Source organism: Gobio gobio (assembly GCF_949357685.1).
Source record: "Gobio gobio genome assembly, chromosome: 13".
Taxonomy (NCBI): domain Eukaryota; kingdom Metazoa; phylum Chordata; class Actinopteri; order Cypriniformes; family Gobionidae; genus Gobio; species Gobio gobio.
Window position 1 is genome coordinate 31,329,885 of NC_137106.1, and position 26,355 is coordinate 31,356,239.

The 26,355-nt window shown below is 37.6% G+C and overlaps 1 protein-coding gene across 2 annotated transcripts in view; it reads left to right on the forward strand.

Moving 5' to 3' along the window:
- The window catches only part of nrxn3a (neurexin 3a), a 353,303-nt gene that overhangs the window by 61,757 nt on the left and 265,191 nt on the right, over positions 1–26,355 (forward strand). The window contains exons 6-9 of one of the 2 annotated variants that reach the window (XM_079833565.1): positions 7,695–7,996; positions 9,161–9,184; positions 10,290–10,451; positions 24,049–24,487. In XM_079833565.1, the coding sequence (XP_079689691.1) occupies positions 7,695–7,996; positions 9,161–9,184; positions 10,290–10,451; positions 24,049–24,487 (927 nt within the window). The remainder of the gene's footprint in view (positions 1–7,694; positions 7,997–9,160; positions 9,185–10,289; positions 10,452–24,048; positions 24,488–26,355) is intronic. The other variant, XM_079833566.1, reaches the window with a different exon arrangement.

The following is a 26,355-nucleotide window of genomic DNA, read 5'->3' on the forward strand; positions in this document are numbered from 1 at the left end:
GATAATTCAGGCAAGAATTTGATTTCTTTAAATCTAGCTGGTAGGTATTTAATATTGTATATATTATAAATATATATTATTATATAATCTATTAAATTAATAATTGTATTCAGTAAGGATGTGTGACAGAACAGACATTATGATGTTGTAAAAATCTGTTGATGATTTTGTTTTTCAAATAAATGCTCTTAAACAAAAATAGTTATTTTAAATTGCAAGAATATTTCACAATATTACTGTTTTTACTGTACTTTTGATGAGCATAAGACACTTCTTTCAAAGACAAAATTGTGTGTGGTTTTATATTCATTTTATATTATTACTCTAACACATATATGGGAAGTGTCTGATAATCAAGGTTCCATAATATATTTTTTTATAATCATAGGAATAAACACTACTATACTATACTATAATATCAACCACCGCAGGATGACCAAGAACACGTCTGACTTCATACTTTAATTCCTCTGCGATTTTGAGTAACCTATAAACTTGATCGAAGGGAGCGGACATTATAAGTGTAATGTGACAGCAGTGCGGGTGTTTGGTTGCAGTTTGGTGCATGAGTTGACAATCGGAGGTTGTAATATATGGTTGCAAGAGGCTGGTGAGTCAGCAGCTGTCTGTGACGGGAGTTTGGCCTGGACACCAGGGTCTCTCTAGGCCAGGCCGGGGGAGATAGGCCCTGTTTCTCCTTCCCTCTTTATTGATTTCCCCCTTCACCGCTGCATGACGGATGCTCAGGCTGCACTGTCTGGAAGCTCCCTCTGGATCTGCAGGGATAGATTAGCCTTAAAACTGCCCTCAGTTGACAGATGAAGAGAAAGGCAAAGGTTGAGGGAGATTGATTAGCTCTAATTATGTACTCTATTGCAGGAATGTTTTCATGTTTTGGTCACTTTAAAGGCTTGATGCTAGAACAAGCATCTTTTTTATAGTGTCTTCGTGCATAACAATTTAAGGATATCTCAGCTCATTCTATAGACCTTGACAATACACAAATCGGTTTACAGTTACTTCAGATTTTAATTTTTTTTTTTTTTGTATTTTTGTTTATTTTCATTTGTTTTTTGTTTTCATGCACAGCCAAATCTGTGTAATGCACTGAAAAAATAGGTGTAGAAACAATTTATCTCTGAAGTTGTTAGTAAGTTTCACAATTAATTGCAAATAAATGGCAAGTAACACATTTCATTAAACATGGAATAAAAAAAATTTAATTGTAAAACACTCAAATAATTTTATTTACAACTTCAAAAAAATAAATTTTTACAATGTGGGCAAAAATCTAGGTGTGGCAATTCATTTTTAATATAAAATTCTTCAAATGTCCCCTATCTTGCTGTGCATAATTCATCCATGAAAATAAATTCTCTTTTTCTCCCGAAGGCAAAATAACTTCTCACAAACGAATCAAATCCTGATAGATGATAAGTCTTGTTGTACTTTTTTCCAAACTGTATATTCAGTTTCTTAAAAATGTCACATTATGAAATGTATGAAATTCAAATACAAACGACATGAGTAAATGATGATATATTTTTCATCTTTGGTTGAACTATCCCTTTAGATTTGGTATAATACCATTCATCTTAGCACCTCTGATACAGGCGTTATCATTTCCATCCGTGTCTTTCATGGGATACTGTATTTCTGTGAAGGGCACTATGTGGCAAATGGCAGTTTTGTTTTGGAGTTGAGAGGCCAATTGGTCAGAAAGTTGCCTGCATCCTCTCACATGTGATTGACAGGTTGAGAGCTCTTACCCCGTAATGGTTTCCTCCCCAAAGCATGCTGGATTTAATGGCTTCTCTAACGACACTACTTTTCTCCACTCCTGGGCTTCTGACACCTTTACGCATGAGAACGTCTCTGACCGTACCACCACCATCCGTCTCTGTGTAGTGGAGGGAAAAAGAGTTAGCGGACCATTGCAATTATGATTCGATAACAATCTCTGTTCCCGGTGCCAGTTTGACTAATAATGATGTTTTCATTAAGATTTCATAATTCTGCACGTTTACTATCTCGCACACAGCCCATAACCTCCTTTCTGTTGGATTCTCCATTATAAAGGAGATTAAGTACCTTTGCCCCCCATGAGGATTTTCATTAAAAATCTATACAGATAAGGTTTGTTTTGAAAGGAGTGCTGTGGCGAGACAGAAACTGTGGGAAATGTGCTTCTGTACTCTGGTTTTTGTTCACTGTATTCTGTATGATAGTTTGAGATTATAGGTTGGAAACATTGTGGAGAAAGTCTAAAAACAAATACAAAGGAATGAATAAATGGTATTCAGTTTTTTTCATCTCAATTTTTTTAATATGTCTTCTATTATCATTACAATTTCATTACAAATTCACAGTGTAAACTCTTCTTTGCTAACATATTGAAAACTGTATTCATTGAATATAGCTTGTGGAAGCAAATCACTGTTGGCCAAACCTCTGGCTATGAGATTATATGGACTGGTTAACATGTAAAACATAATTAATGCCAATAATTCAGCCATTAGTTATTAGATGTATCATCTTTTCTGATAAACAAAAACAGTAGTCTGGTAATTTGAAGTTTAGCCTATTAAAGGTGAAATATGTAAGAATTTTGCGGTAAAATATCCAAAAACCACTAGGCCAGTGTTATATATTTTGTTCAGTTGAGTACTTATAATATCCCAAATGTTTCCAACTATTTGTAAATCGTGAGAAAATTGGCTGTCAATGGTGTCATATCCTCGTTACCCTCGGCTTCCTCTTTTATTGCACATACGTAGAAACCATGACAACAGACGAGGACAACTGCGTAACGTCTAGTGGCGCTGTTGTAGTTTCGTTCAAACATTATGGACCATGCGCAAGCAGACTGAAAAAAGAAAAGAGGACCAGTATCGACGTGGCGTTTTTGAGATGGCGAGAGCTTCGCAACAAACTTTGGCTTGACAGAGATTCCGCGCTTGTATGTGCTTTATTAGACAGGTGAGCAAATGTACATCAAATCAATCAATGTTATGTAGCTCAACACAGTGAAATATTAGAATATCATCGGTATGATGTTCTAATATTGATGTAGCTTACTGCTCATACAGCCAACAAACTAACACACAGAATAATTTATAAACACATTATAACTTTCAACATACTCAAATGTAGTTTAGATCAAGTGAAACAGCATTGCATTTCCTCACAATTTTAATTTGTCAAATAAACTGACCTGTATGAGTAGCAATTCAGCACTTGCGTTTAGTTTGGTAGAATGTAATATCCTAATTTCTTTATACCCCCAGGACTCGCGTGTGGTGCTGATATCTGTCTTTTATTAGTAATCACGCCCTGCTTCATACCAGTCATGTTAAAAAGCATGAATGCATTCACTCATCCATTAACATTATTTCCCCATTCAAATGTGTCCTGTGTCGGCCACCGTAGCTTCTCTATGTGCTTCGAAAGGGAGGGGTGAGTGGTAGACGGTTGCAATTCACAACCTCACTGCAAGATGCCGCTAAATTTACCGGAGTGTCTATTTACAGCAAGTGCAAATAGCGTGCCTTGTTGGCAGATGCTATTCGCAATGCCTGGTTTGGCCAAACAAGATCTTCAGTGGCATAGTCAGTAACGCGTAAGGCTTAAGGATCTAGGTTTTGACGCAATCGACGTTCGAATCTGCCTTTTGCCAAACTCGCTCTTCTCTCTTTTTTCCTATCACATATCACATCGGAAAAGCATTTAATTAGAAAATGTTTTAAAAATGGAAAATGTTCAAAGAGTGCCTAACCAAATGTTAGGCACAATTACAAATGTTAATACAATTATTTATTGTGTAGGGTTAGGGGTAGTAGGGAGGGCTTTTATTGTCTCATTAAGGCGTCATCCATTTAATAATGTTAATGTTAATATAATAATTTACACTTTATACACTCTTTTATACTAAAGTATAAATTGTATGTAATTACTATTTACACATTGCAAAAATTTGCACATTGCTACTTTTACATGGTGTAAATAGAATATGTCACTATTTTCACTTAGTATGCTATTTCACTTTCAATATCATGTAATACATTAGGCAATATATTCCCATATATGGGATTTAATATTTATATTTTCCAATATATTGCAATATATTGAAAGCGGCAATCATTTGTATATTTTGCAATATACTCCAATATAATACATGAATATATAATATATTGTATATATGTACCATCAATATATTAACAATATATATTATAATATATTTCAAGAAATATGTTGGTAAATATATTTTCCTTTCGTAAGGGATTGTAAATAGCCGCTGCCAAAATGTACACAGTGCACCTTTAAATGTTAATAATGCCTTTTAAATGTAAGGTTTACAAAAAAATGAAGCTGAAATGTTTCTTGAGCACCAAATCAGCATTTTAGAATGATTTCTAAAGGATCATGTAATGGCTGCTAAAAATTCAACTTTCACATTGCATGAATAGATGAAATGTTAAAATATATTAAAATAGAAAACAGTTCTATAAATTGTAACAATATTTCACAATATTACAGTCTTTACCGGATTTTTGATCAAATGAATGAGGCATTTGTGAGCATAAGCATCATTTTTCTTCAAATATATATATTGATTCTCAGGCTTTCTTCCTCTTTCTTTTCCTCTTACTGACCCTCATGTCCTTCACATCTTCCTTTCCACTCACTGTATGATCCCACATCATATCAGCATGGAAATGTGACTCTTATGAAGTATTCAGATCTTAAGATGATTGTACGGAGAACATCTGACAGTAATGTGGAGCGGTGTCTTTAGTAAAAACAACACTCTGTTTAATTAATAATTGATCAGTACTCTCTCCTGGCACTTTAACGGCATGGCAGGATCTCAGGGATGCGGTTACCACTCGAGTTAGTCAGGAGGAAGGAGATAAGGTGTCGAGGATCTAAATGAGGGCCCGCTCTCTCAGAAACACGCCGCTAACGGTAGCCATGCTCTGGGGAGTAATAATGCATCTGTTGAGGTGTTGGCACCAGCCTTCCATGCCAGCATGTAGCGCACAATAACACCCATGTGCTACTAGGGAAAACACTGGGCCCTGTTCAGCAGCCTGGAACCTTTTGCTTGTGTTTCGAGCAGGTGATCTAAGTTGCTTACTTACAATGTTGAGCTTTAGCAGTTTTGCTCAGGTGTTTGCAGTAGGACACAGCTATGTAGGTGAAATATTCACTTTATTTCATATATATCTTAAACAGAGCTGCAGTAAGAGCCATGCAGTTATAGTGTTTGAATTTAAAACATAATTTGAAGATGATACCACCTATACACCGATCAGGCATAACATTATGATGGTGAAGTGAAAAACACTGATGATTATCTCTTTATCATGGCACCTGTTAGTGGGTGGGATATATTAGGCAAAAAGTGAACATTTTGTCCTCAAAGTTGATGTGTTAGAAGCAGAAATAATGGGCAAGCGTAAGGATTTGAGCGAGTTTGACAAGGGCCAAATTGTGATGGCTAGATGACTGGGTTAGAGCATCCCCAAAACTGCAGCTCTTGTGGGGTGTTCCTAGTCTGCAGAGGCCAGTATTTATCCAAAGTGCTCCAGGGTCATGGGTGGCCACGGCTGATTTATGAACGTGGTTAGTGAAGGCTGGCCCGTGTGGTCCGATCAAACAGACGAGGTACTGCAGATCAAGAAGTTAATGCTGGTTCTGATAGAAAGGTGTCAGAATACACAGTGCATCGCAGTTTGTTGCATATGAGGCTGCATAGCCGCAGACCAGTCAGGGTGCCCGTGCTGACCCCTGTCTACCACCGAAAGTGCCAACAGTGTGCACGTGAGCATCAGAACTGGACCACGGAGCAATGGAAGAAGGTGGCCTGGTCTGATGAATCACGTTTATATATATACGTTTTTTATATATATAAGTTTTTGCCACGGCTCAGTAATCTCCTCTTTTTGTTTCAGCCTAGCCAAATATTAATGGACTTGTGAATCTCTTCAGCAGTGTGAGATTTGCACAATGAGTATCCAAGTACAGTAAATCTAACTGACAGTTTTTGACACATGGATGAGGCACCACCCTCTCCTGCTGGACAAAACTCTTTCTCACTATCCATTCAGTCATCTTCCATTAATCTGTTTCTTTCAGCCTTGTAATGAGTGATATAATCTGATTCATCTCTCTGACTGCACAGAAGGGCTGCTTTTTGGTGTTCACCAGCTGCATCAGGGTCCCATGTGCTTTTAATATGTTCCACTGTCAGTCAGTTTGTCCCGTTAGCTTATTACCATGTGAAGTGTGTCACAGCTGGGCACAAGTACCAGCCCTGATGAGAAAAATCTGCTCAGCAACCCTGCAATCCGATCATACTCCCTTTAGTCCAGTGCAAAACAGGTCAAGATGTCTTTACCCGGTCAGTTAAAACACATACTGCATCCACTAATGCTGATTGCTGAGGTGGAGCATAGACTTGGATGTGTGAGTGTTTTGTCAACATTTAACCAGAGAATATATCGACCCCACGGCGGCCCAAGTGAAGCACTGATAAATCAATGATGCCATTAGTGCTGAGGTCCTTTTCTGGCCTCCTGATGTAAATGATGTCCAGTGTTGGTTTTGAGGAACTTTCCATTAGATATGTGTATTTTTGCCTACTCCAAGCCACACCACCATAGCTTGGTGATTAATGAACTGGGGACCACAGGGACCAAGAGTGAACTTATTTCCATAAAAGTGGATGCAGTGTGCTCTGAATTCCAATGACCAATGTGAACTTAGCTTGCAATCACTAAAGCTGCATTTAAAGGCAACTTGATATCAAAATTCCTCTTTTACTTTATCAATACGTAATTCAGTACTTATTAAAGAAGTCTGTACCTGTAATCTGTCATCTTCCACCTCTGAAATGACCGTTCAGCAATGTCACTTATTTTTCAGTTCTTCTCCTTTAACCATCTGCAAAATAGAGACAATTTTTCTCAATCCAATCAAATCATAATGGATAAATTCAAGTCACGCCCTATATTATTTCTTGTGGAATAATCCGTTTCACTTTGAAATGTCACCTTACTGCGGTAAAAGGGCTAACCGCCCATTTTAATGTTGACTTTAGAGAATGTTTATAATCAGGAAACACGGTTTTATGCTGTATTTATTTTTAAATGGGGTATGTATATTGTTTATGATAATATTGTAATTGTTGTTTAAACTGTGTCATAGTATTACTTATGCTTTTGTAACTGCAGTGTATAGGCATTAATGCAACATCTGAGACGCATTTAACAGTCTGTGTAAAAATGTCTAAATGCCTCTTCTTATTTAGCTTCTGTTTCGTCTAAAGAGGATCGTATCGATCAGCCATTTTGTCATAGTTTTAGGAGTTTAAACAGAGTTGATTTTGATGGGTTGGAGGACACTACAGCTTTCGTAATTATGACTCAGATGTGATACACAATCACTGAACATTAATGCATATACTTCAACGAGAGAAATAATGTCACTGATGATAAATGCACAGCCTCTTTGTGTGTTCTGCTGCCCACACTGTCTATTTTGCTAAGCATTATCTTGTCTCATTTAGTGTCATCTGGCCTGCACTTAATTTCTCTCCTTCAGTGGTCAATCTCAGAAAACTTCCATAGCTCCTATATTTGGGTTTGTTTTGTTTCAAGAAGCTCTGACACCATTTATTTCCTCTCTTTTAGCGCGAGAAGAGAATGTGGCCACTTTCCGAGGTTCCGAGTACTTCTGCTACGATTTGTCTCAGAACCCCATCCAGAGCAGCAGTGACGAGATCACGTTGTCCTTCAAGACCTGGCAAAGAAATGGCCTTATCCTCCACACCGGCAAGTCAGCAGACTATGTCAACCTGGCCCTGAAAGACGGAGCCGTATCGTTGGTCATCAACTTGGGTTCAGGAGCTTTCGAGGCCATTGTCGAGCCTGTCAATGGCAAATTCAACGACAATGCCTGGCATGACGTGAAAGTCACACGCAACCTCAGACAGGTAATGCTAAAATGGCAAGAAGTTCATGTTTTTCAATATAATTCAGAGCTACTTTCTACTGTATATTATGTTTGAATTAGCACTTTTGGTTACTTCTTCAAGATGCTAATGCAACTATTTCTTCTCTGAGTTCTTCTACTTTGCCTCGTGTTTTGCTTCCTCAGGCAGTTACCTCTGTCTGAAGCTATCAGCGGTGTGATGGCTTTAAGAGGCTGTCTCTCTCACCCCTCTAGATATTCACCTCACTTCTTCAAATAGTCTGTCTTATCAGGGCAGCGGGGAGAGGCTCCAACCAACCTCAACCGTTCCATTTACCCACAGCCAATCTTTGTGAACTGTTAAATCACTCTGGCGCTGCATTTTAAAATATGTAAATACTTAGGGTGGTTTTGCCCCACAGGAGTGAAAGCATGTCGCTTTTTGCGTGGACGTGTGGAGGCGTGAGTGCCCAAAAGCACAAGCTATTTCCGCTCTGATCCACTAGGACTGACTTTTGTTTTTCTTTGTTTAATAGCCGTTTTACTATCACGCCAAGAACATGTATTATAATTACCTTATCCAATTGCCTGAGGAGAGTCAAAAACCATATGAATCACAACAAAGAGCCAGCTAGATAGAGGTCACACTAAATATTTAACTTCCTATTAAATTCTGTTGCATTTTCCTGTTACCATTGTGAAGCTGCTTTGAAACAATCTGCATTGTAAAAAGCGCTATATATAAATAAAGGTGACCATTCACGGTTGTAGCACAAAACAACACGTTATGAAACATTGCATAAGAAGGAGCCTAAAAATGGAAGCTAGATGTGTTTTGACAAAGACATTTGGAAATTATAGCTGAAAAATACTGTATTCTCAAAGGCTTTTTCAAGTGAGTATGTGCCTTAACCAATAAGTGCAATGCCACAGGCTCTGGAGAAGCCGTTATATATATATTTTTCTTTTCCACCTATTCTTACTCTCACTCATATACTTTGTTTGTCTATGGATAACATTTGTTCAGACCCAGACTAACCACTCATGAATCATTGACTAGATTCTTCAATTTACTAACCGAAACCTACACTAATATGCTACTCATCATGACTTCATTTGAGTTTCATTTTATTAACAACCCTTTTTTACATTGTTTAATTTCCTTTCTTCCCCCTTTTTCTCAAAGCATTCAGGTATTGGACACGCTATGGTAAACAAACTCCATTGTCTGGTAGATATCATTCTTATTGTCCTTTTTTTGGGTTTACCGTGTGTTTCCTTGGCCCTCTTTCTTTCTCTTTTTTGGGGTTTCATGGCATCATAAAAAAAATAGACAGACTGGGGTTTGTATTATGGGGATTTCCTTATTTTTAATTTCAAATGTCCTCATCCCATTTTATGCCACAGCTTTACCGCCATTTTCCATCTTTCTTTATTTGAACTTCCTCTACGGCCCTTTTTTTTTGTTTTTGAAGGCTTTTTTTGTATCAAATACTTCCAAAAAACTGGCAGAAGCTTTCCTGAACAAAAAAGTGATGAAAACAACAACGTAAAAATAAAAGAATAAAAAGCTACTTCAGCACTGGAGCTCTGACAGTTGATTCCAGTTGTTTGCGCATGCCGCACCGACCCGTTCAAGCTGGATCAGTCCTTGTGTTACTAACACCAAAACCCTTGTCTGAGCAACCCACCATCTGCCCAATGTCCTGTCCTGTCTGTATCGTGTTGAAGGTCATGACTTCCTGTGTCCTCCCTCATTACCCCTCATGGCTTTTGCTTTGGTGTCATATGTGCTGCTTCCCTTTGCATGAAAATGATGCATGCTTTAATGTTTGCAGTGGTTGTATACCTCACTATTAACATTTTATTAGTTAAAGACCATCTGACCTCTGTATTGCATGCTCATTTGTGGTAGTATTAGCTCATTTTGGAAGCACGCATATGTAAGTGTCAACTAACCCAGTGTGCACAGAATTTGAACCCAAAAACAAGCACAAGCAATTTGTCTGTAGTTTGTTACATAACACTAACCACTCAAACTAACGTCCCCAACCAGAAAACCATTTCTAACACCATCAAAGATAAAGAAAATATGCTGGCAAAATATTTTCTTTACCTGTCCTTTGTACGTCTACGAATACTAGACAAGAACGGCCTACTCAAAGTCTTGACGTGCAGGTGTTTGGTGCACAATCAAAGACAGACAGCAACCAGCAAGACCGAAGCTAACTATTCCTTGGTAGAACGGCCGTCACAGCCATGACGTTGATGAATGGAATTTTCCCTCCCCTTTTTTTGTCGTTCCTTTCAATCAGGTGACGATATCTGTGGACGGCATCTTGACCACAACAGGCTATACGCAGGAGGACTACACCATGCTGGGATCGGACGATTTCTTCTACGTTGGAGGAAGTCCAAGCACAGCGGACTTACCTGGGTCGCCTGTCAGCAACAACTTTATGGGTTGCCTGAAGGAGGTAGGTGGTCTGGACAAACCCCTTCTCGCTCTTTCATCTACATGCATCATATCACCTTGTCTGGGCTGAGAGGGAACAAGTTTGAATAGACCGTCCAAGCAGAATAATAGATTCAGTACAGCTTATCTTGTGAAAAGGATAGAGCAGACATCATAACCCGTGGTGTGTTTCTCTAATGAAATTCGCTGGAGTTATACGTTTCTTTCCCCGACACGAAATTGTTTCAGGCGTATTTAATTTGACTTTTCAATTGTGGTGAATCATTTGATTAAGGTTCTAGAAGCCAGAGAAGAAGCTAAAGTGATTGGATGAGATGAGACTTTGCATAATGATATGCATCATGCTGAAAAAGTGAACCCCAAAGAGATTCTGGTGAACAATTGGGAATGAAGACATCTGTCAATGCAAAATTAAAATGTTCACACAAGCTGACTCTATAGGGTGATATTTTGCTTAAAGAACGAGTTAATGAGCTTAATGTGCTATGACTGTGATAAAAACATATGCACAATTAAATAAAACAAAAACTTATATAAAAACATATGCATAATAATGAGAAACTTCTTAGTTGTCATGTGAATGTCAAAATGCCAACAACCGTAGTAGTTCACTCCATGCTAAGTATCATTTCTTTCTTTTGATTTTGGGATGGAATATGATCCAAGCAGATTTCATGAGATTTAACTTCCAAGAGCCTGTTTGCAGAAGTTAGATGTCATTCTCTTCGATCAGCTGTTCATTACCACTTTCCTCAGTTGTCAGGTCTGGATAACATTATCAGTAAATGGACTGATCTTTAATTTAGCTGGAAATAGGCAATTACTCTGTTGTGCGGCTGTTGGCGAGATCCTTCATTAATTCATGATGAACAAACAGCAGACAACAGAACCTCCTTTTCTCAGTGAGCACTACAACAGCCTGCTATCTTTTAATGACCCGCCATCAAGCTATCGCTGCCGTTTCCATCTCATACTGGCCCTCCTATCACAGGGCTAAAGGCCTGTAACATTGGCGTTTGCGTCAAAAACTCATTTCATTCGCTTTTTACAGTGCTGAGTTTTGAAATAAAACTGCCACCCATGTCAGAGATTACAGTAATCAGTCTCATACTGTATGTGCTGTGATATAGCGAATGCTTACATAGCACTGCTGTGTTAGATAGGTGAATTGGATGCTAAGAGCTGCTCAAGACGAGATATCAGAACTTACATACACACTTCACCCACCTAAGAGTGGCCATAATGATACCTCCTCTTCACACTTTTTCTCAGTGTCCAAGGATGAAAAGATGTTTTATACACTTCTCAGCTTGTTAAAACCTCACATTTGATTTGACTGTCTGGTCTGCTTCTGACCCAGATGACATGATCTTAAGAAAGTGAAAAGTTTCATGTGAAGGCCAAGTGTGGTAACCCATACTCGAATCTTTCCTCTACATTTAACCCATCCAAGTTATTGCACACAGGAGTAGTGAGTAGTGAACACACACACCCGGAGCAGTGGCAGACATTTTTGTTGCGGTGCCCGGGGAGCGATTGGGAGTTAGGTGCCTTGTTTAAGGGCACCTCAGTCATTTCCTGCTTGTATTGAGAATTGAACCCGCAACCTTTGGGTTACCAGTCTGACTAACCATTAGGTCATGACTGTGTATTGCATTTTTAGCTGAGGTTGAGTCTACCTAAAATGTCCAGATTCTATTTTATATAGTTGTGTTTTCAATCACTATAGTTACAGTAGAACAGAAAGAAAAAAATAAAAGAAAAAATACACTAAAAACCTTCTTCCAAAAAGTCTAGTTTTCTAAGTTTTTATTTTTAGTTATATTATTATATATGATGTTATGTTATGTATTATTTTATATTCATTTCCTTTTATTTTATTCTTTTTTACTACACTTTTTATTTGTCTGCTCTGGGGTATTTTTTGTAGTGGTAAACGTATGTGATATTGACTTTTAATGGAAGTATAGTAGACTTTAGTATTGTAAAGTGTACCACCCTGTGGTACAGAATGCTAACTGCAGTCATTCTGCATTTGGCGATTGTAAGTAGGACAGAGGCTTAAAAAATGGCCTTAACACAGAAAATCACTGGAAGATGAGCCGATTTCTTAAAAAGACCATGCCATATTACAAGTTCACTGTTTTTGGACAGCAAAATTATTTCTCTTTCATAAAATAAAACATATTATTGTATAGATACCCGCATGCTTCTTCAGACCCACCTTGTGTCTGACTCAAGCTGAGCGTGAAGGGCAGTAATCAGGGTATGGCAGGGTGTGTGGCTTCACTGGGGTCTGCCAGCACTAATGGCTGGATACCGAGCGTCCTCCACTGCTGAGCTGGAATCCGTTCCCTTCTTTTGTGCCCTGCCATCACAATCAGTTTCCAGGATGTGCGCATGGTGACTGTCATTTGTCACTTTGCATGGCCGGCTGGATGAAACTGTCCCTGCTCTCTGGACATTTGCTCCAGAGCCATCACTGCTCTATGGATGCGAGACAGGTCTGAGAGTTCTGATAGATAGGTTGACCCAGCCTCTCCCTCTCACTGTCTCTCTCTCTCTCTCTCTCTCTCTCTCTCTCTCTCTCTCTCTCTCTCTCTCTCTCTCTCTCTCTCATTCTCTATCCAGCAGATTTGTTTCAGTAAGCACCACAGGACTGTTAATATTTGGCAAAAGCTTAGAGCTGGAATACTGGCCAGCCTGAAACAGCAGGAGAGGTCTTTGTCCTCTATATCAGTCATTGTAACTATTAAGTTGTTGAAATACAAGACATCACTTCAAAAAGTTCAAAATTCTGTCAAAAAACAAACAAGTTAAAGTGAAATAAGTTTACATTAAAGTACTTAACTAACTTACTAAACTAAAACTGAAATAAAAATAAATGAAAGCAATAAAAAGATTTAAAAAATCTAAAAAAACACATAATAAAATTACTAAAACTTTAAAATAAAAAGGAGTATAAAAGTATAAAAATAAAAGCAAAATTAAGATATTAAATATTCCAAAATTCTTCTTATATCTTGTTTTATTCTCTGCAGAAGAAAGTAAGTCGTACAGGTTTGGAGCAACATGAGAGTAAATGATGAAAGAATAAATTTTTTTTGTGTAAACTATCAGAAATGGCTAGCTACAATAAGCTGATGATAGCTATTTCCACAGGTCACATGGCTAAGTTCTTTGTGAAAGTGAAGATTGTAGGTTTCTTATGTTAGCAAGCTAATTTGCATTAGCTTTGGGTCAACACTTTGTTACGTTTGTGAGGAAAATTATACTATAGGGGATTTTACAGTTAAAGATACAAGGACCAGAAATGAAGACCAGGGGTCAAGAAATGCAATCAATTGAAGACAATTTTACTGAAGAATAGTTTGCTGTTTTATCAGCAGAAGTCAGCTTCAACACTGAGGAAGGAGTTCGTAGGCCACTCTGCGTACACACTCATTACAGCAGCAAATATACTCTCACACAATCACTAAGCTACATCATCACGTCAGGTTGAATGATTCTGATTGGTTAAGGCACAGATAAACTTAAAAAAAATATTTCCTCTGAGCTCATTTATCTGGGTTTCTAGGCTCCAGTTTGTCAAACGGTCGTTTCACCTCCACTGCGTGCCAGTTGTTCACCTTGTGAACGTCAGGTCCTATACAAAAAGGTACCAGCAACACATAGGCACACACACGCACACACACATACACACAAACACAGCTACTTCAAGGTTGGTCGAGCTCTAGCTCTGACCAGGAAACTTTCCCAAAACATACTGATATACTTTCTCTCAGCAAAAGGTTCAAACAGTATTAGTCATTATTCTCTTGTGACTGAAGATGAAAAGTAAAATAAATGCTTTAACATAAGCTTGAAGAAGTCACTCAGTATTTAGTATTAGTATTTAGAAGGATAAATATGAATTAATAACTTAATTTAACAACCACTCAAAATATATACATTGACGCGGCAGTGGATTTCGGAATCCAAACCTTCACAATGTATACAAAAGAGTTGTGGTATAACAACGGTTTGAGTCTTACCACGTCCTGATCCTATTCCTCCCACTTCACTTCATTCCACCATTCACTTATTATCTGATTTATACAAACTAAAAAAAATTGTTTCCTTGGAAAGTTTTATATTATCACAGATATCAGATATTCACCTGCCCCTAAACGAAAAATGCCATTTAGATTGTCATATTTTAGTCATCTGAATTATTTTAGTCTACAGTAGATTTAATCAACTAAAATTGAATGGGTTTAGTTAAAGTTTTTAATGTTGTTTATATGTCTATGTGGTGTTTTTAATATACTTTAAGACAAACCATGTACAAATTCAAAAGTCAACACACTGTAAAAAAAAAAATCAGGTCTCCAATTTAAAATGTTATAGTGACTGATCACATCTACATTTTTTAGTTGGCTAAATTGAATTTCTGTGAATTAAATTGCATCAATTCACAGAAATTCAATTTGGCCAACTGAAAAATGTAGATGTGATCAGTCACTAGAAAATGTTCAATTGGGGACCTGAATTTTTTTTACGGTGCACCATTGCTGAGTATTTTCTCTTTAAAAATCCAGTGAACCAAAGACAGTTTCAAAAAAGCGGTTTGAAATCGACTGTGTTTCTTACACCACAAACTAACTTGTTGTAAACAATCACGTCAATGTGTGGGCGGACTTCAGCATATCATTAACTACGATCACTCTGAACTACAGCAACTTGAGTAAAGTTGAGCGAGTGAATCCCTGAGCTCGTGTGAGGGAGTGGAGTTACATTTAAAGGGGCACTTCAGTGCTTGGAAGATGAATGTGTATTTAAACTGTGTCATTTATGTAGTAGAAATGTGAACTTATTTTTGAATTTGGTGCCTTCTAGACTGAGGAAAAAACTGAAAAAAAAAATTTGTCTCATGTGGATGAAAGACAACAACTCCCAGAATGCACTTGCTTCGCTGCCCTACGAGGCCACTCCCTACACCGCCCCCAATGTCGTTTTGATCTTCATAATAATACAATAATTAAATTCAGTTAGAGAATAAACACTACAATTAAAAACTGAACGTGTATTTTCAATAAAGTGTGAGTGAGCCGAACGAAAGTCAAAGGACAAACGCAGCAGGAGTCCGATTTTTATTCAGCACGAGACGAAGTAAGATCTGAGCAGAGCTGAGATAAGCGCGACAGTCATTCTCAGCGCGTGTCCAGTCTGCCGCATTTTCTGATTGCATATGGAAAGCTAAACTTTCATAGGAATTCATTGAAAAGTTGAAACACTCACTTTGCTCTGCATCGCTCCGGTTATGAATGTCCCGAGGCCGAGCCGAGCGCATTTACATTCTGAGAGTGAGGACATGAAGACATTTTTTTTGTTGTAATTTCGGTGATCAAAGATGAGTTTTAAGGGATATAAAATGATTGACTATTGACTAAATTTTAATGCATCAATTAAGCGTTTCTCTAAAATTTCCAAACGTATTACATATTCCTGGAGAAAATGTCTATTAACCTGTTAATGATATTAATGTATGAATATGCAATACATACATGTATGCTGTGACATATATCTTTAGATAAAGCCACTTTACATAAAGAAACAAGAACATGGTGTTCTTTTTAATTAATGATATATTAATTATGTCCGAATGCACAGGTCCAATGCCCAACTGTTTACATTCACTTAAAGGTCCCATGGCATGGCATTTTTCTATTATTTTATAATGTTTCCTGAGGTGTACTTATATTGTTAGTATGATTTTTACATGATAAAATGTCATAATTTAGAAATAAAAGGCATTTTTTCTATATTGATGTTTTGCCCTGTGGCTGAATGCCCTGTTTCAAGGGGCGTGTCTGCTGTTAGACATCAGTAAAAACACCCACTGTTGTGATTGGCTGACATCTTTGCATTTGAAATGAGTATCAGATCTTGTAGCGGAGGGGGCGTGGTTTAACGAGTTCTACGAGCAGGCACGAGCTGCTGCCAGAGAGACGGATGGACCTGAGTTCACTTTTCATCAGTTCTCTTAGAAAGTCTCAGTTCAGTGAACTGTTGTAGTTACTAGCATATACTTCAGGTTATTCGTTTATTTCTAGTTGGAGGGGCTGTCTGTCACTCATGTCAGAAAGTTAGTAACTTTATTATATTATGGATCAGCGCTAACTCGAGACGCGAACAGTTTAGAACGATTCAGTCCGATTTGGTGAACTGGTTCGACCGGTTCACTAAAAAAAACTGGTTCACCGGACATCACAGACCAGAGACGGAGCGATTGCTAACAAACAAAGTTATATTGTACTGAGTTGTGAGAGCGCTGTAAGCACAAGTTTATTGTGTTTGTATCTGAGAGTTCTGAAAAAACTAGAGTCCCAGTCACGCCACGAAGACGAGTCCGTCTTCCTCCTTATTCTGCCACCTTTGTAACATGTAATGTACCATTACAGCTGTCAAGATGAACGAGTTACGAGTAAGTGTTGATTATAGCATTATTTTTATAGTGTTGATTATAATATATTTTCCTATCATATGAAAAGCGTCAGTGACGCGCAATGAGTACACAGCGCAAACAAAGATACAACAGCAGTAATCGAATTAATCTTAATCTCAGTAATCTAGCCCTGAGACCCCCACGCTTACCCCCCTTCTGCTAAATCTCACGCCACGTAAGGCGCCTCCGCTGTGGGCCAGATGCAGTACTGGGGGTTGGTGATTTTGAAGGCCGACCGGCCAGTGCAGCCCGAGCTTCGGCATGCGTGAGGTTTATCTCTAAAGATATTTCTCTGCCGATGTTGATCAGAAACTCACGACTGTATGCAAATTTTAGAACAGATAGACGCGACGAGGGCGTATAAAAACACTGACTCACAAGATAGAAAACACGTTCGGTCGGGAGAGAGAGAGAAACCGCAGCACGAATAATAAAGTTCTGTGTGAACTTGAATAATTAGCTACACATCAGAAATCACTGATCACAGATCAGAAGGAACTGAAAAAGACTTCTGTCATTTGTACATCCAAACACTGAGAAACTGCCAGCATTCACTCGTTCACAAGCCATGATCTCTCGAGGACAAATATAGCGCTGCATGGGCGTGTCAAATTCTCTGGGTGGAGGAAAGGGAGGTAACCGTTCCTGTTATGACGTCATAACAGGAAAATTCCAGATCAGTTCGTCTGGGCTGTCATTTTCTCAAAGGCAGAGAAAGACAGCCAGAACTCGGTTTACACCGATCAAAATTTCTTGCCACTTGGGGACAATATTCAGGCTAGGGGAACTCATATTAATGTTGAAAAACCTCATATAATGAAAATGTCATGCCATGGGACCTTTTAAGACAATTGTGTTTAGGTAAAACACTTGCCAAAACGGACATTCTGACATAATGTTGTGTATATTTGTCCGTTCAAGTGTGAAAAGATGGGGAAGAGAGCTCAATTCAGTATAAATCCTCTTCTCCTTCTCCCACACGTTTACATTTTTAAACGTTTTATGAGACATACAGCAAATGTATGCCAACTTGTGTCCCGCCGGGTAGATCAGCACGTTACAATTTAAATGTGCGCATTCACACACTGGCTCTTGTCCCAAATTGTCCTTCCCTAACATTTTTGTCTCATTTTTATTTGTTGACCAAAATATTGATAGATTTTCATTATAGTTTTTGTCATTCAAAACTGTTTTTTATCTTCTCATTTTCGTCTGTGAAAAAATGTAATTGACGAAAATTAAACACTGTGTGTTTAGTTATGAGTCTTGGCTGCAAACCAGACCAGATGTTATTACACTGATAGTCAAATGTGTGGCTGAGCGAGTCTTGACCTGTTTGCCTGACCATGTCCAACTAGGCCATCTAGACCTTTCTGCACCTCATTGCCCCGAGCTCCCATGCAAAACATCCACAAAGGGCCACCTGGCATGCTTGACTAGTGCATAATCAATACCGATTTCCAAGTGTTCTCCCTAGTTTGACCTGGGGGCTATTAATTCCTTGAGAGTGGTGGGTAGGCACTGTAGGCAGAGATTTATAGTAGAAGCAGACAGCTGTGGATGATGAATGCGGATGTCACTACAGGCCCAGCACAGGCTGTGAGGAGGCCGTGGGCACGAGGAGGACCCTGAGAATGTGCATAGCTGCTCTTCCAGTTCTCAGCTCAACAGCATGGAGTAGAGCAATAGAACCAAACCAGATGCTCCTTTACTTAGCTCATACTCATTACAGTTAGTGAGTAGGGATGTAACGATACACTCATACTGTGTCACGATACGATACTATCACGATACTAAACCCACGATACGATATTTTAAGTCAAAATAAAGAAGAGATGTTTTTTATTGTTTTTTTTTTATTATTTAGAAAAAATGTTATATATAGTAGTTTAATGTACTAATGTCACTGAAACTGTAAACTTTTTTTTTTCTCACGCCGCGCGCACACACCCACACACACTCTCCTGGTGCTCGCTATGTTCCACCTCTCCTACTATTATAATGTAATATATAATGTACATATAAGAATAAACCATCTAAAACGCTTTGAATAATCATACTACTAAAACTAAATGTTATCTGGTGATTTAAATGATGTTTGCGCTTTCACTATAAGGAGTGCCGCTTTATATTATGCTTCCACTTTGAGAGTGTCATTCCGGCAGCACGTGCGCTTCAGATGATCAATGCAATCAGTCACAGTTCTAATCGCAAGAAAGTGTGTCAAAATGACTATTCCCAAACTGTAAATGGTTAGTTCTGCATTTACTCAATCTCATGTTGTTTCCGCGCGTCACGTCACATTTGAATGTCCTTGTTTTCTATGCGCGTCATTGTAAATCTGTTCATCGTATGAAGCCATCGCGTCTCTTCAGAAGACTTGGATTTGGATTATTTTATTTTTACGATGCCATTATGACATTTTTTGGATCTTTTAAGTTTGAGAGGAATGGACTTTAAACGGAGGTACAGAAGTCGTTGTTTCTTGAAAAATATCTTAATTCTTTCAAATCGAATAGGTTTGAAACGACATGAGGGTAAGTACATGATGGCAGAATTTACATTTTTGAGGAAATTATACCTTATAAATACAATAAGCTAAGCCTTGAATAAAACTAACTGTATATCGCAAATTATATTGTTTACATCAACGATATATATCGTTGTATTTTTACAATCGCGATATCTCGATATACGATGTATCGTTACATCCCTATTAGTGAGAGTAGACCACTTTTGATTTGATGTACTGTCTTTCACAACCCAGACTTTTTTTTTGTGGAGTTTTGTGGAAAGACATATTTTCAATATTTCATTAGGAGAATTGACACCACATAATAATACATGATAATAATATAATATAATATATCCATTCATAATATATTGAATGGACTGCACTTAGCTTGTAAATTCACAGAACTTCGTACGTTCACGTGCTGCCTACTGTCTGCTTAGGCAGAATCTCATCTTCACAAGTCACCAATTTAGATTTCTCTACAAAGGAGACATCTCTCTACGTCACACAGATAATGCTCTTCCAATTGACTCCAATTGATGGGGGTGGGGGGGATGGTGGGTAACCCTCTCTAATATTTAGAATTTGGACGGCAGTACCCATTTCAACCATTAGCTGTCAATATTACATACTGCACCTTTAAAATAATAATTGTATCAGTGCGTTTCAGTATTGAATAAAATATAACTACATTTATAATCGTGTGGTTTTTTTTTATGAAGCTTGGTGTAGTGTATTATAGGATTGTCTTAGACATAAAGTGTGCTATGCTGCCTTAAAAGTTGGCCTACACAAATTAAAATCTCTACTCTGACTAACGTTTATAATGCCATGGGTTTTTATCAAACTTTTTTATCAGTAGCTTTAGCAAGAACATATTGCTTCTCTGGTTGTTAATAGCTTAGCTGTACAGCAAGGACTTACATAATATAGATCCTTCTATCTATCCATTTTTTGTTTCTCTTTTTCCAGTTTATTTGGAAACTTGCCAGTCTGCAAGGCAAGATAACAACCTGATGAAATTTTTAGTCCATCCACACACTCAAACGAATGTCTTTCTGTGTCTGGAACCAGTCAATCCTTACGTTCCCTCGTGGCCGAATCCATAAAACTGAGATAGACAGATCCTTAGTGTGAGTCTTCTCATGTCTATCTATAGATGAAGTCTCAGTTACACCTGCTTGCCTTCCCTGCAAACTACATAGCAGGTGTTGTTAGATAAAGGCCTGGCATTATATTCAAATGTCAGATTTGTATGGACACTATTCTAGTAACCCTTCTGTTCTCCCAGGGGAACAAAAATATTTGTTTGAAATGCTTATTTTGCATGAGTGACGTTTTTTGCTTTTCTTCTATGGTTTGCACCATGCTCCAAAAGTCAATTAATGCAATTAAAGAATATTTCCACAAAGAAGTTTAATGGTTTGGACAACTGAAATATGATTTGTGATAGGTTACAGAATCAAGACTCTGGGAAGGGTGCAGATTTTTTACATCTATAAGCGGCTCATCAGCTGAATTAACTGGCTGACATTTTATGGGCCGCCTGAACGCATCAAAATGAATTGCAGAGTATCAATTTGTGTCAGAGACCATGGCTTCCCCTGGTGTTGTGGGCAATTTGCAAGATGAAACTTGATTTAGGTGATAAAAAAATGCATCAGACAGGATAAATAGAAATGATAATGCTACAAATAACAACAATCATTGTCTAATCAGTGTCTGGCAGTTTTCAGTCATGTTGAAATCCTCAAGGTCAAATGTGGGCCTATGTTATGCATGCAAGGATTCTACGTTGAGCATACAGTCTTTCTCTCTTTCTCATTCTCCATTCCCAGAATCTTCTCTTTTTATTCAGAGATTATCTGATGGTTCAATGAATTCCAATGAACACGTGTTCTACTTGGTGCACACACACACACACACACAAACACACACACACACAGTATATACACCAAGTGGAACACTGATTCATTAATAGTGTAAAAATTAACACGTTAATTTTGTGATAAATTTTTTTTTCCGTTTAAGTTTTTTCCGTTTTTTAAAAAACAACATTCTGTCATCCTTTGGCTGCACTACAGTATATAATCATGCTATGATCCATTCTAGCATGTCAAGACGCAAAAAAGAACAAAAATGTGTTCTGGCACGCTGTCTGTGAAGCGGCTTTCTGTGAACAAACAAACAGAGCGTGCACTCAGAATGCCACTTCAGACAGTGCGCCAGCGTTGCATTGAGTTCTCTTTCCCGCTTGAATAGACAAAAACAAAAAATTATCAACATTTATTTTTGCCAAATATCCTCGAAAGCACAGTCTTAAATGAGTTAAAATGTGTTAAATGAATGTAAAGAGTTGTGTGGGATGTATGAAGTTGGATGTGTGTCAGATCCAGGTCAAAAGTGACAGCAGCCTAATAAAACTGTGGCTGTCTGTGTCATTAATGTTAATCAAAAAACAAAAGGCAAAGAGAAAATCACTCACTTGACTGAATAACTTTTGTAACTTTAATAAGGATTAATCTATATTCAATTTATAATTTATATGCAGTGAAGACTGTACAGTTTGATTATTTAATTTCTGTATAATTTCCTTTTAGACCTATACCTGAAAATCTTAAAGCACTGTTTGCAAGGTTACATAGGTCAAAAACAACGACAACGGGTAGAAATATCTGAATCGGCCCACCTGGACCAGTAGGAAAAAACCTTAGTGTTGAGCCCTAATATATTAAAATCACAGCTAAATGTGACATTTATTACAAGTTCACTTAAATTATAAATTGTTATTGCATAGTTTCACAGACAGGGCTTAGATTAAGCCAGGATTAGGTCTTAGTTCAATTAGGGCATTTAAGTATCTTTTATAAAAGTGCCTTAGAAAAAAAAAAAAACATTACTGGTGTGCATGCATCTTCAGACAAAACAATGCCACTGACATATTAAGATATTATGTCAGTGCAAGTTGCTTTAAGTTAAAACAGCTCAAACATGTATTTTAGTCTGGGACTAGGTTTAGGCCTTGTCTGTGAAACTGGGGGTATATATCATATGTTAAAATTGGTAGCTTTCAATTATACTGTATAATTGAATGGCTATAATTAATGGTTAAAATTGAGGAGAAAAAAATGTAATTGAGACATCAGTGTTAGTACTGGTATCGGTGATACTGGCCTTCATTCATAGTGCTTAGTAAAAAGATGCCATTAAACAAATATAAAAAATATACCGTCTGTATGTTGTTTCTACATTATTTGGGAGATTACATTACATTATTACAATATAAAAATATAATAAAACTTCAATTTTAGGTGCGATTAATGAATGATAATGTATATATTTAAAGAATGTGTTTGTGTGTGTTTCAATAATTATGGTTGATATACTATAGTCTATTTTAAGAAAACACATGTTGTACCATCATGCCAATATTTGAGACATGGACTTCTGTATATTATCCAGATTCTAGACCAATAAGTGCTTGAAATATCTCTGATTCTGCAGGTGAAGTAATTTTACCTTCATGATGTGAAAGTTTTAACAGAGCCTGGTATGTCAATCTATCTGTCAGCGCCATGATGGTTTTCTGAGAGGAAATACTGTTTTTGAAAGAACAATAAGAGACCTCAGCTAGCAGTTTAAGTCTTGTGGAGAAAAGTGACGATGTTTGTATGAGATGTGAGGAGCCAACGTATGGCTTTGTCTGAGAAATGGATCCCCCTCAGGGAGAAAGATATTTATGATCTATCAGATAAGAAACACACCAGAAGAGAAAAGCCTTGAAATCGCAGTAACTTTTCTTCGGGAACAGAACAGAATCCTTCCATTCCACTCTGTCTTTCCTGCTCCTGAATGAATGTTAGAGTTTCACCCCACAACATCCAGGATTAAATATCAGGGCTAGAGCGTTTGTGATGATAGCTTGCTCTCACAAACAGCGTGATGTTCTAAAAATATATATATATTTATAAAAAGATCTCCTTCTCCAGGATAAATTAGCTTAAAAGGGCAATTTCACACTCCGGCGAATCTCTGCGGTGTTTGCAGGTTCAATATGCTCTATGCTGGTTTAATCTGTATTAAATTTAGTGTTTGGTCAGCCTGTGCCAAATTAGCGAGGCACAAAAATTTGCAAAAAATATCCCAGATGGCCCTTTACCACATATAAAGCTCTAATGCACATGCTAAGAGCACATAACTGATGTATTACCTTCAACTGACAGGCACTAGGACCCAGAGCACGATGTCAGATTTGAGCAGCAGGCAGGGGGCAGGACTTATTTTAGAGCTTTTGTGGCAGAAAGTGCCATTGCGGCTTTGTCAACCCATTACCATAGTTATCAAGGAAACCAGACCCACATGCTTGTGCCAACGCAGCCTGAGTCAATTACCATTGAGAGACAGTCATTTGCAGGCAGTGGCCTGGCCTATTGGTATTATCACTGGTCATATTTGAATAAAGTCACCTTTGCTGGTGTCTCTATTTAGCATCCAGCATAAAAAAATTGCATATTCATGTTCATTATCTTCTAAAACCAGATAAAGATATCTCATATATCATCATCATTCACTGATTATTTGCTTACATCCGCACAGGTTGTTTACAAAAACAATGACATCAGGCTGGAACTCTCCCGGCTCGCCCGTATTGTGGACCCCAAAATGAAGATCCAGGGAGATGTGGTGTTCAGGTGTGAGAACGTGGCCACCCTGGACCCCATCTCGTTTGAGACGCCCGAGGCCTATATCAGCCTACCCAAGTGGAACACCAAACGCATGGGCTCCATCTCCTTTGACTTCCGTACCACTGAACCAAACGGCCTTATTCTCTTCACCCACGGGAAGCCACAGGAAAGAAAGGACGCCCGTAGCCAAAAGAACACAAAAGTGGACTTTTTTGCCGTGGAGCTTCTGGATGGAAGTCTGTACCTGCTGCTGGACATGGGCTCTGGGACTATCAAAGTGAAAGCCACACAGAACAAGGTGAACGACGGGGCCTGGTACCATGTGGACATCCAGCGAGATGGAAGATCAGGTCAGTGTGTGGACACTCAGACAAATACACTCACACACACACTTAAGTGTTCTTTATTCCATGCTTAACGCATTTAATAAATGATCTGAATCCAGTGCATATACATTTATTTATTTGATTGTTTGTTTCTGCACTACTCTCTATTGCAGTTAAGTTAATATTGTTGGCCCTTTTTTGATAAATGTGATTTTTCTCATTCGTTGTTCAGGGTAAAAAAGTAATTCAATGTAAATAAGAACTATTTTGATACATATATTTTTAAAATAATAAGTATTATCATTATTTATGTATTATTTAATCTGTAATAATAATTGATTATTATTTATTTAGCAACTTGTTTCACATGCAAAGAGGTTACCGGATTACAAATTGAATTCTCAGCATGTTTCACATACAATTTTTGCCGCCAATATTAACAGGTTAGGCCTAAAGGTCAGAGAGGGTGTACTTCTAAATTGCGACAGAAATGACTAACATTGACTAACATTATAAGTGAGATTCAAGAGAAATATCCATATTTCCCTTTTCTATGTGGGTAATATGCTCTTAGAAATAAAGACATTGTGATAAATTGTGTCATATTTTTAAAACCAATTTTTTACTTTAAGCTCATGAAGAACTCCCACTTTGCTTCATTATTAAATCGGTTGGATACTGTAATTGCTCATGTGTTTTCCAAAGGCGTTAAGCTCTGCAGCCCGAAGATAACAGCTTTAAACAAAAAGCACAGTGGTTAGTCACTAATAATGGACACATTTAGTCCAAAGCAAGCTGACATTTTCATTTCACATCTACTTTGACAACTTTCTATTAGGTTTTATCCCCTCTATCTTTCTCTGTATCCTCATTCACCTCTTTCTTTCTTACATTGCCCTTGAATCGCTGGCACTCTGTTTCTGAATCGATCGAAGACTACTCCATATCACTTCATAGCACAGGGCCCTTGGGAGGTCTTGTAGGATATCAATAATGCAGGGTTTTAGACAGAGCCATGTGGGTGACTGGACCAGTGTCAGTTCTGAAGAGATTATTCCCATTGATCTCTGGTTCCCCACATGGGATGCATTGTTTACATCTGCGTGTCTGCATAAGAGACACCGCTTTACAAGATTCACACACTCCCAATGAGGTCATAAATAGAAAAGAATCCTCTCGTATCGCCCCCACTCCCTCTATCTCATAGTCTATGGATGGTCATTCCATCCCTATCTTTATCTCTTTATCTCTTGTGCACAGGAGAGATACAGGGCAGACTGTCTGCGAGTCCGAACCTTGCTGGATTACGCAGTACAGTCATTTAGTTTACAGTCTCTCCACATTAAAAAAAAAGTATTTTAACATCACCTTTAATTAAAAAAACAAACAAACATAAAATATATAACATTTTATAAACCATTTTTAACATTAAAGATGTCCCACAACCGGTTTTATTTTTGTTTCATGTATATAATTTATTGTATTTATTCATATTTTGAACTTTTTTTTAAATAATTTTAGTTTTAATTTTAATTTTAGTCTGACATTTGTTTATTTTATTTTTGTTAAGTAACAAGTGAGAAAAATCACAAGCAATTTATCATTAATGTACAACAATATTAGATTCACTGCAGTACAGAGTATACGGAAGATTTATTTAAAAAAGAATAAATATTTTGTTGTAAATATTTTTATTGAGTTTTTAAGTTATTTTTGTTTTAGTTTGAGTAATTTTAGTACTTAAAGGCTTAGTTCACCCAAAAAAGTTTTTAAAAAACACTCATCCTCACCCTCATATTGTTCCAAACCCGTAAGACTTTCATTCATCTTCGGAACACAGATGAAGATATTTTTTATTAAATCTGAGAGATTTCGGTCCCTCCATTGACAGT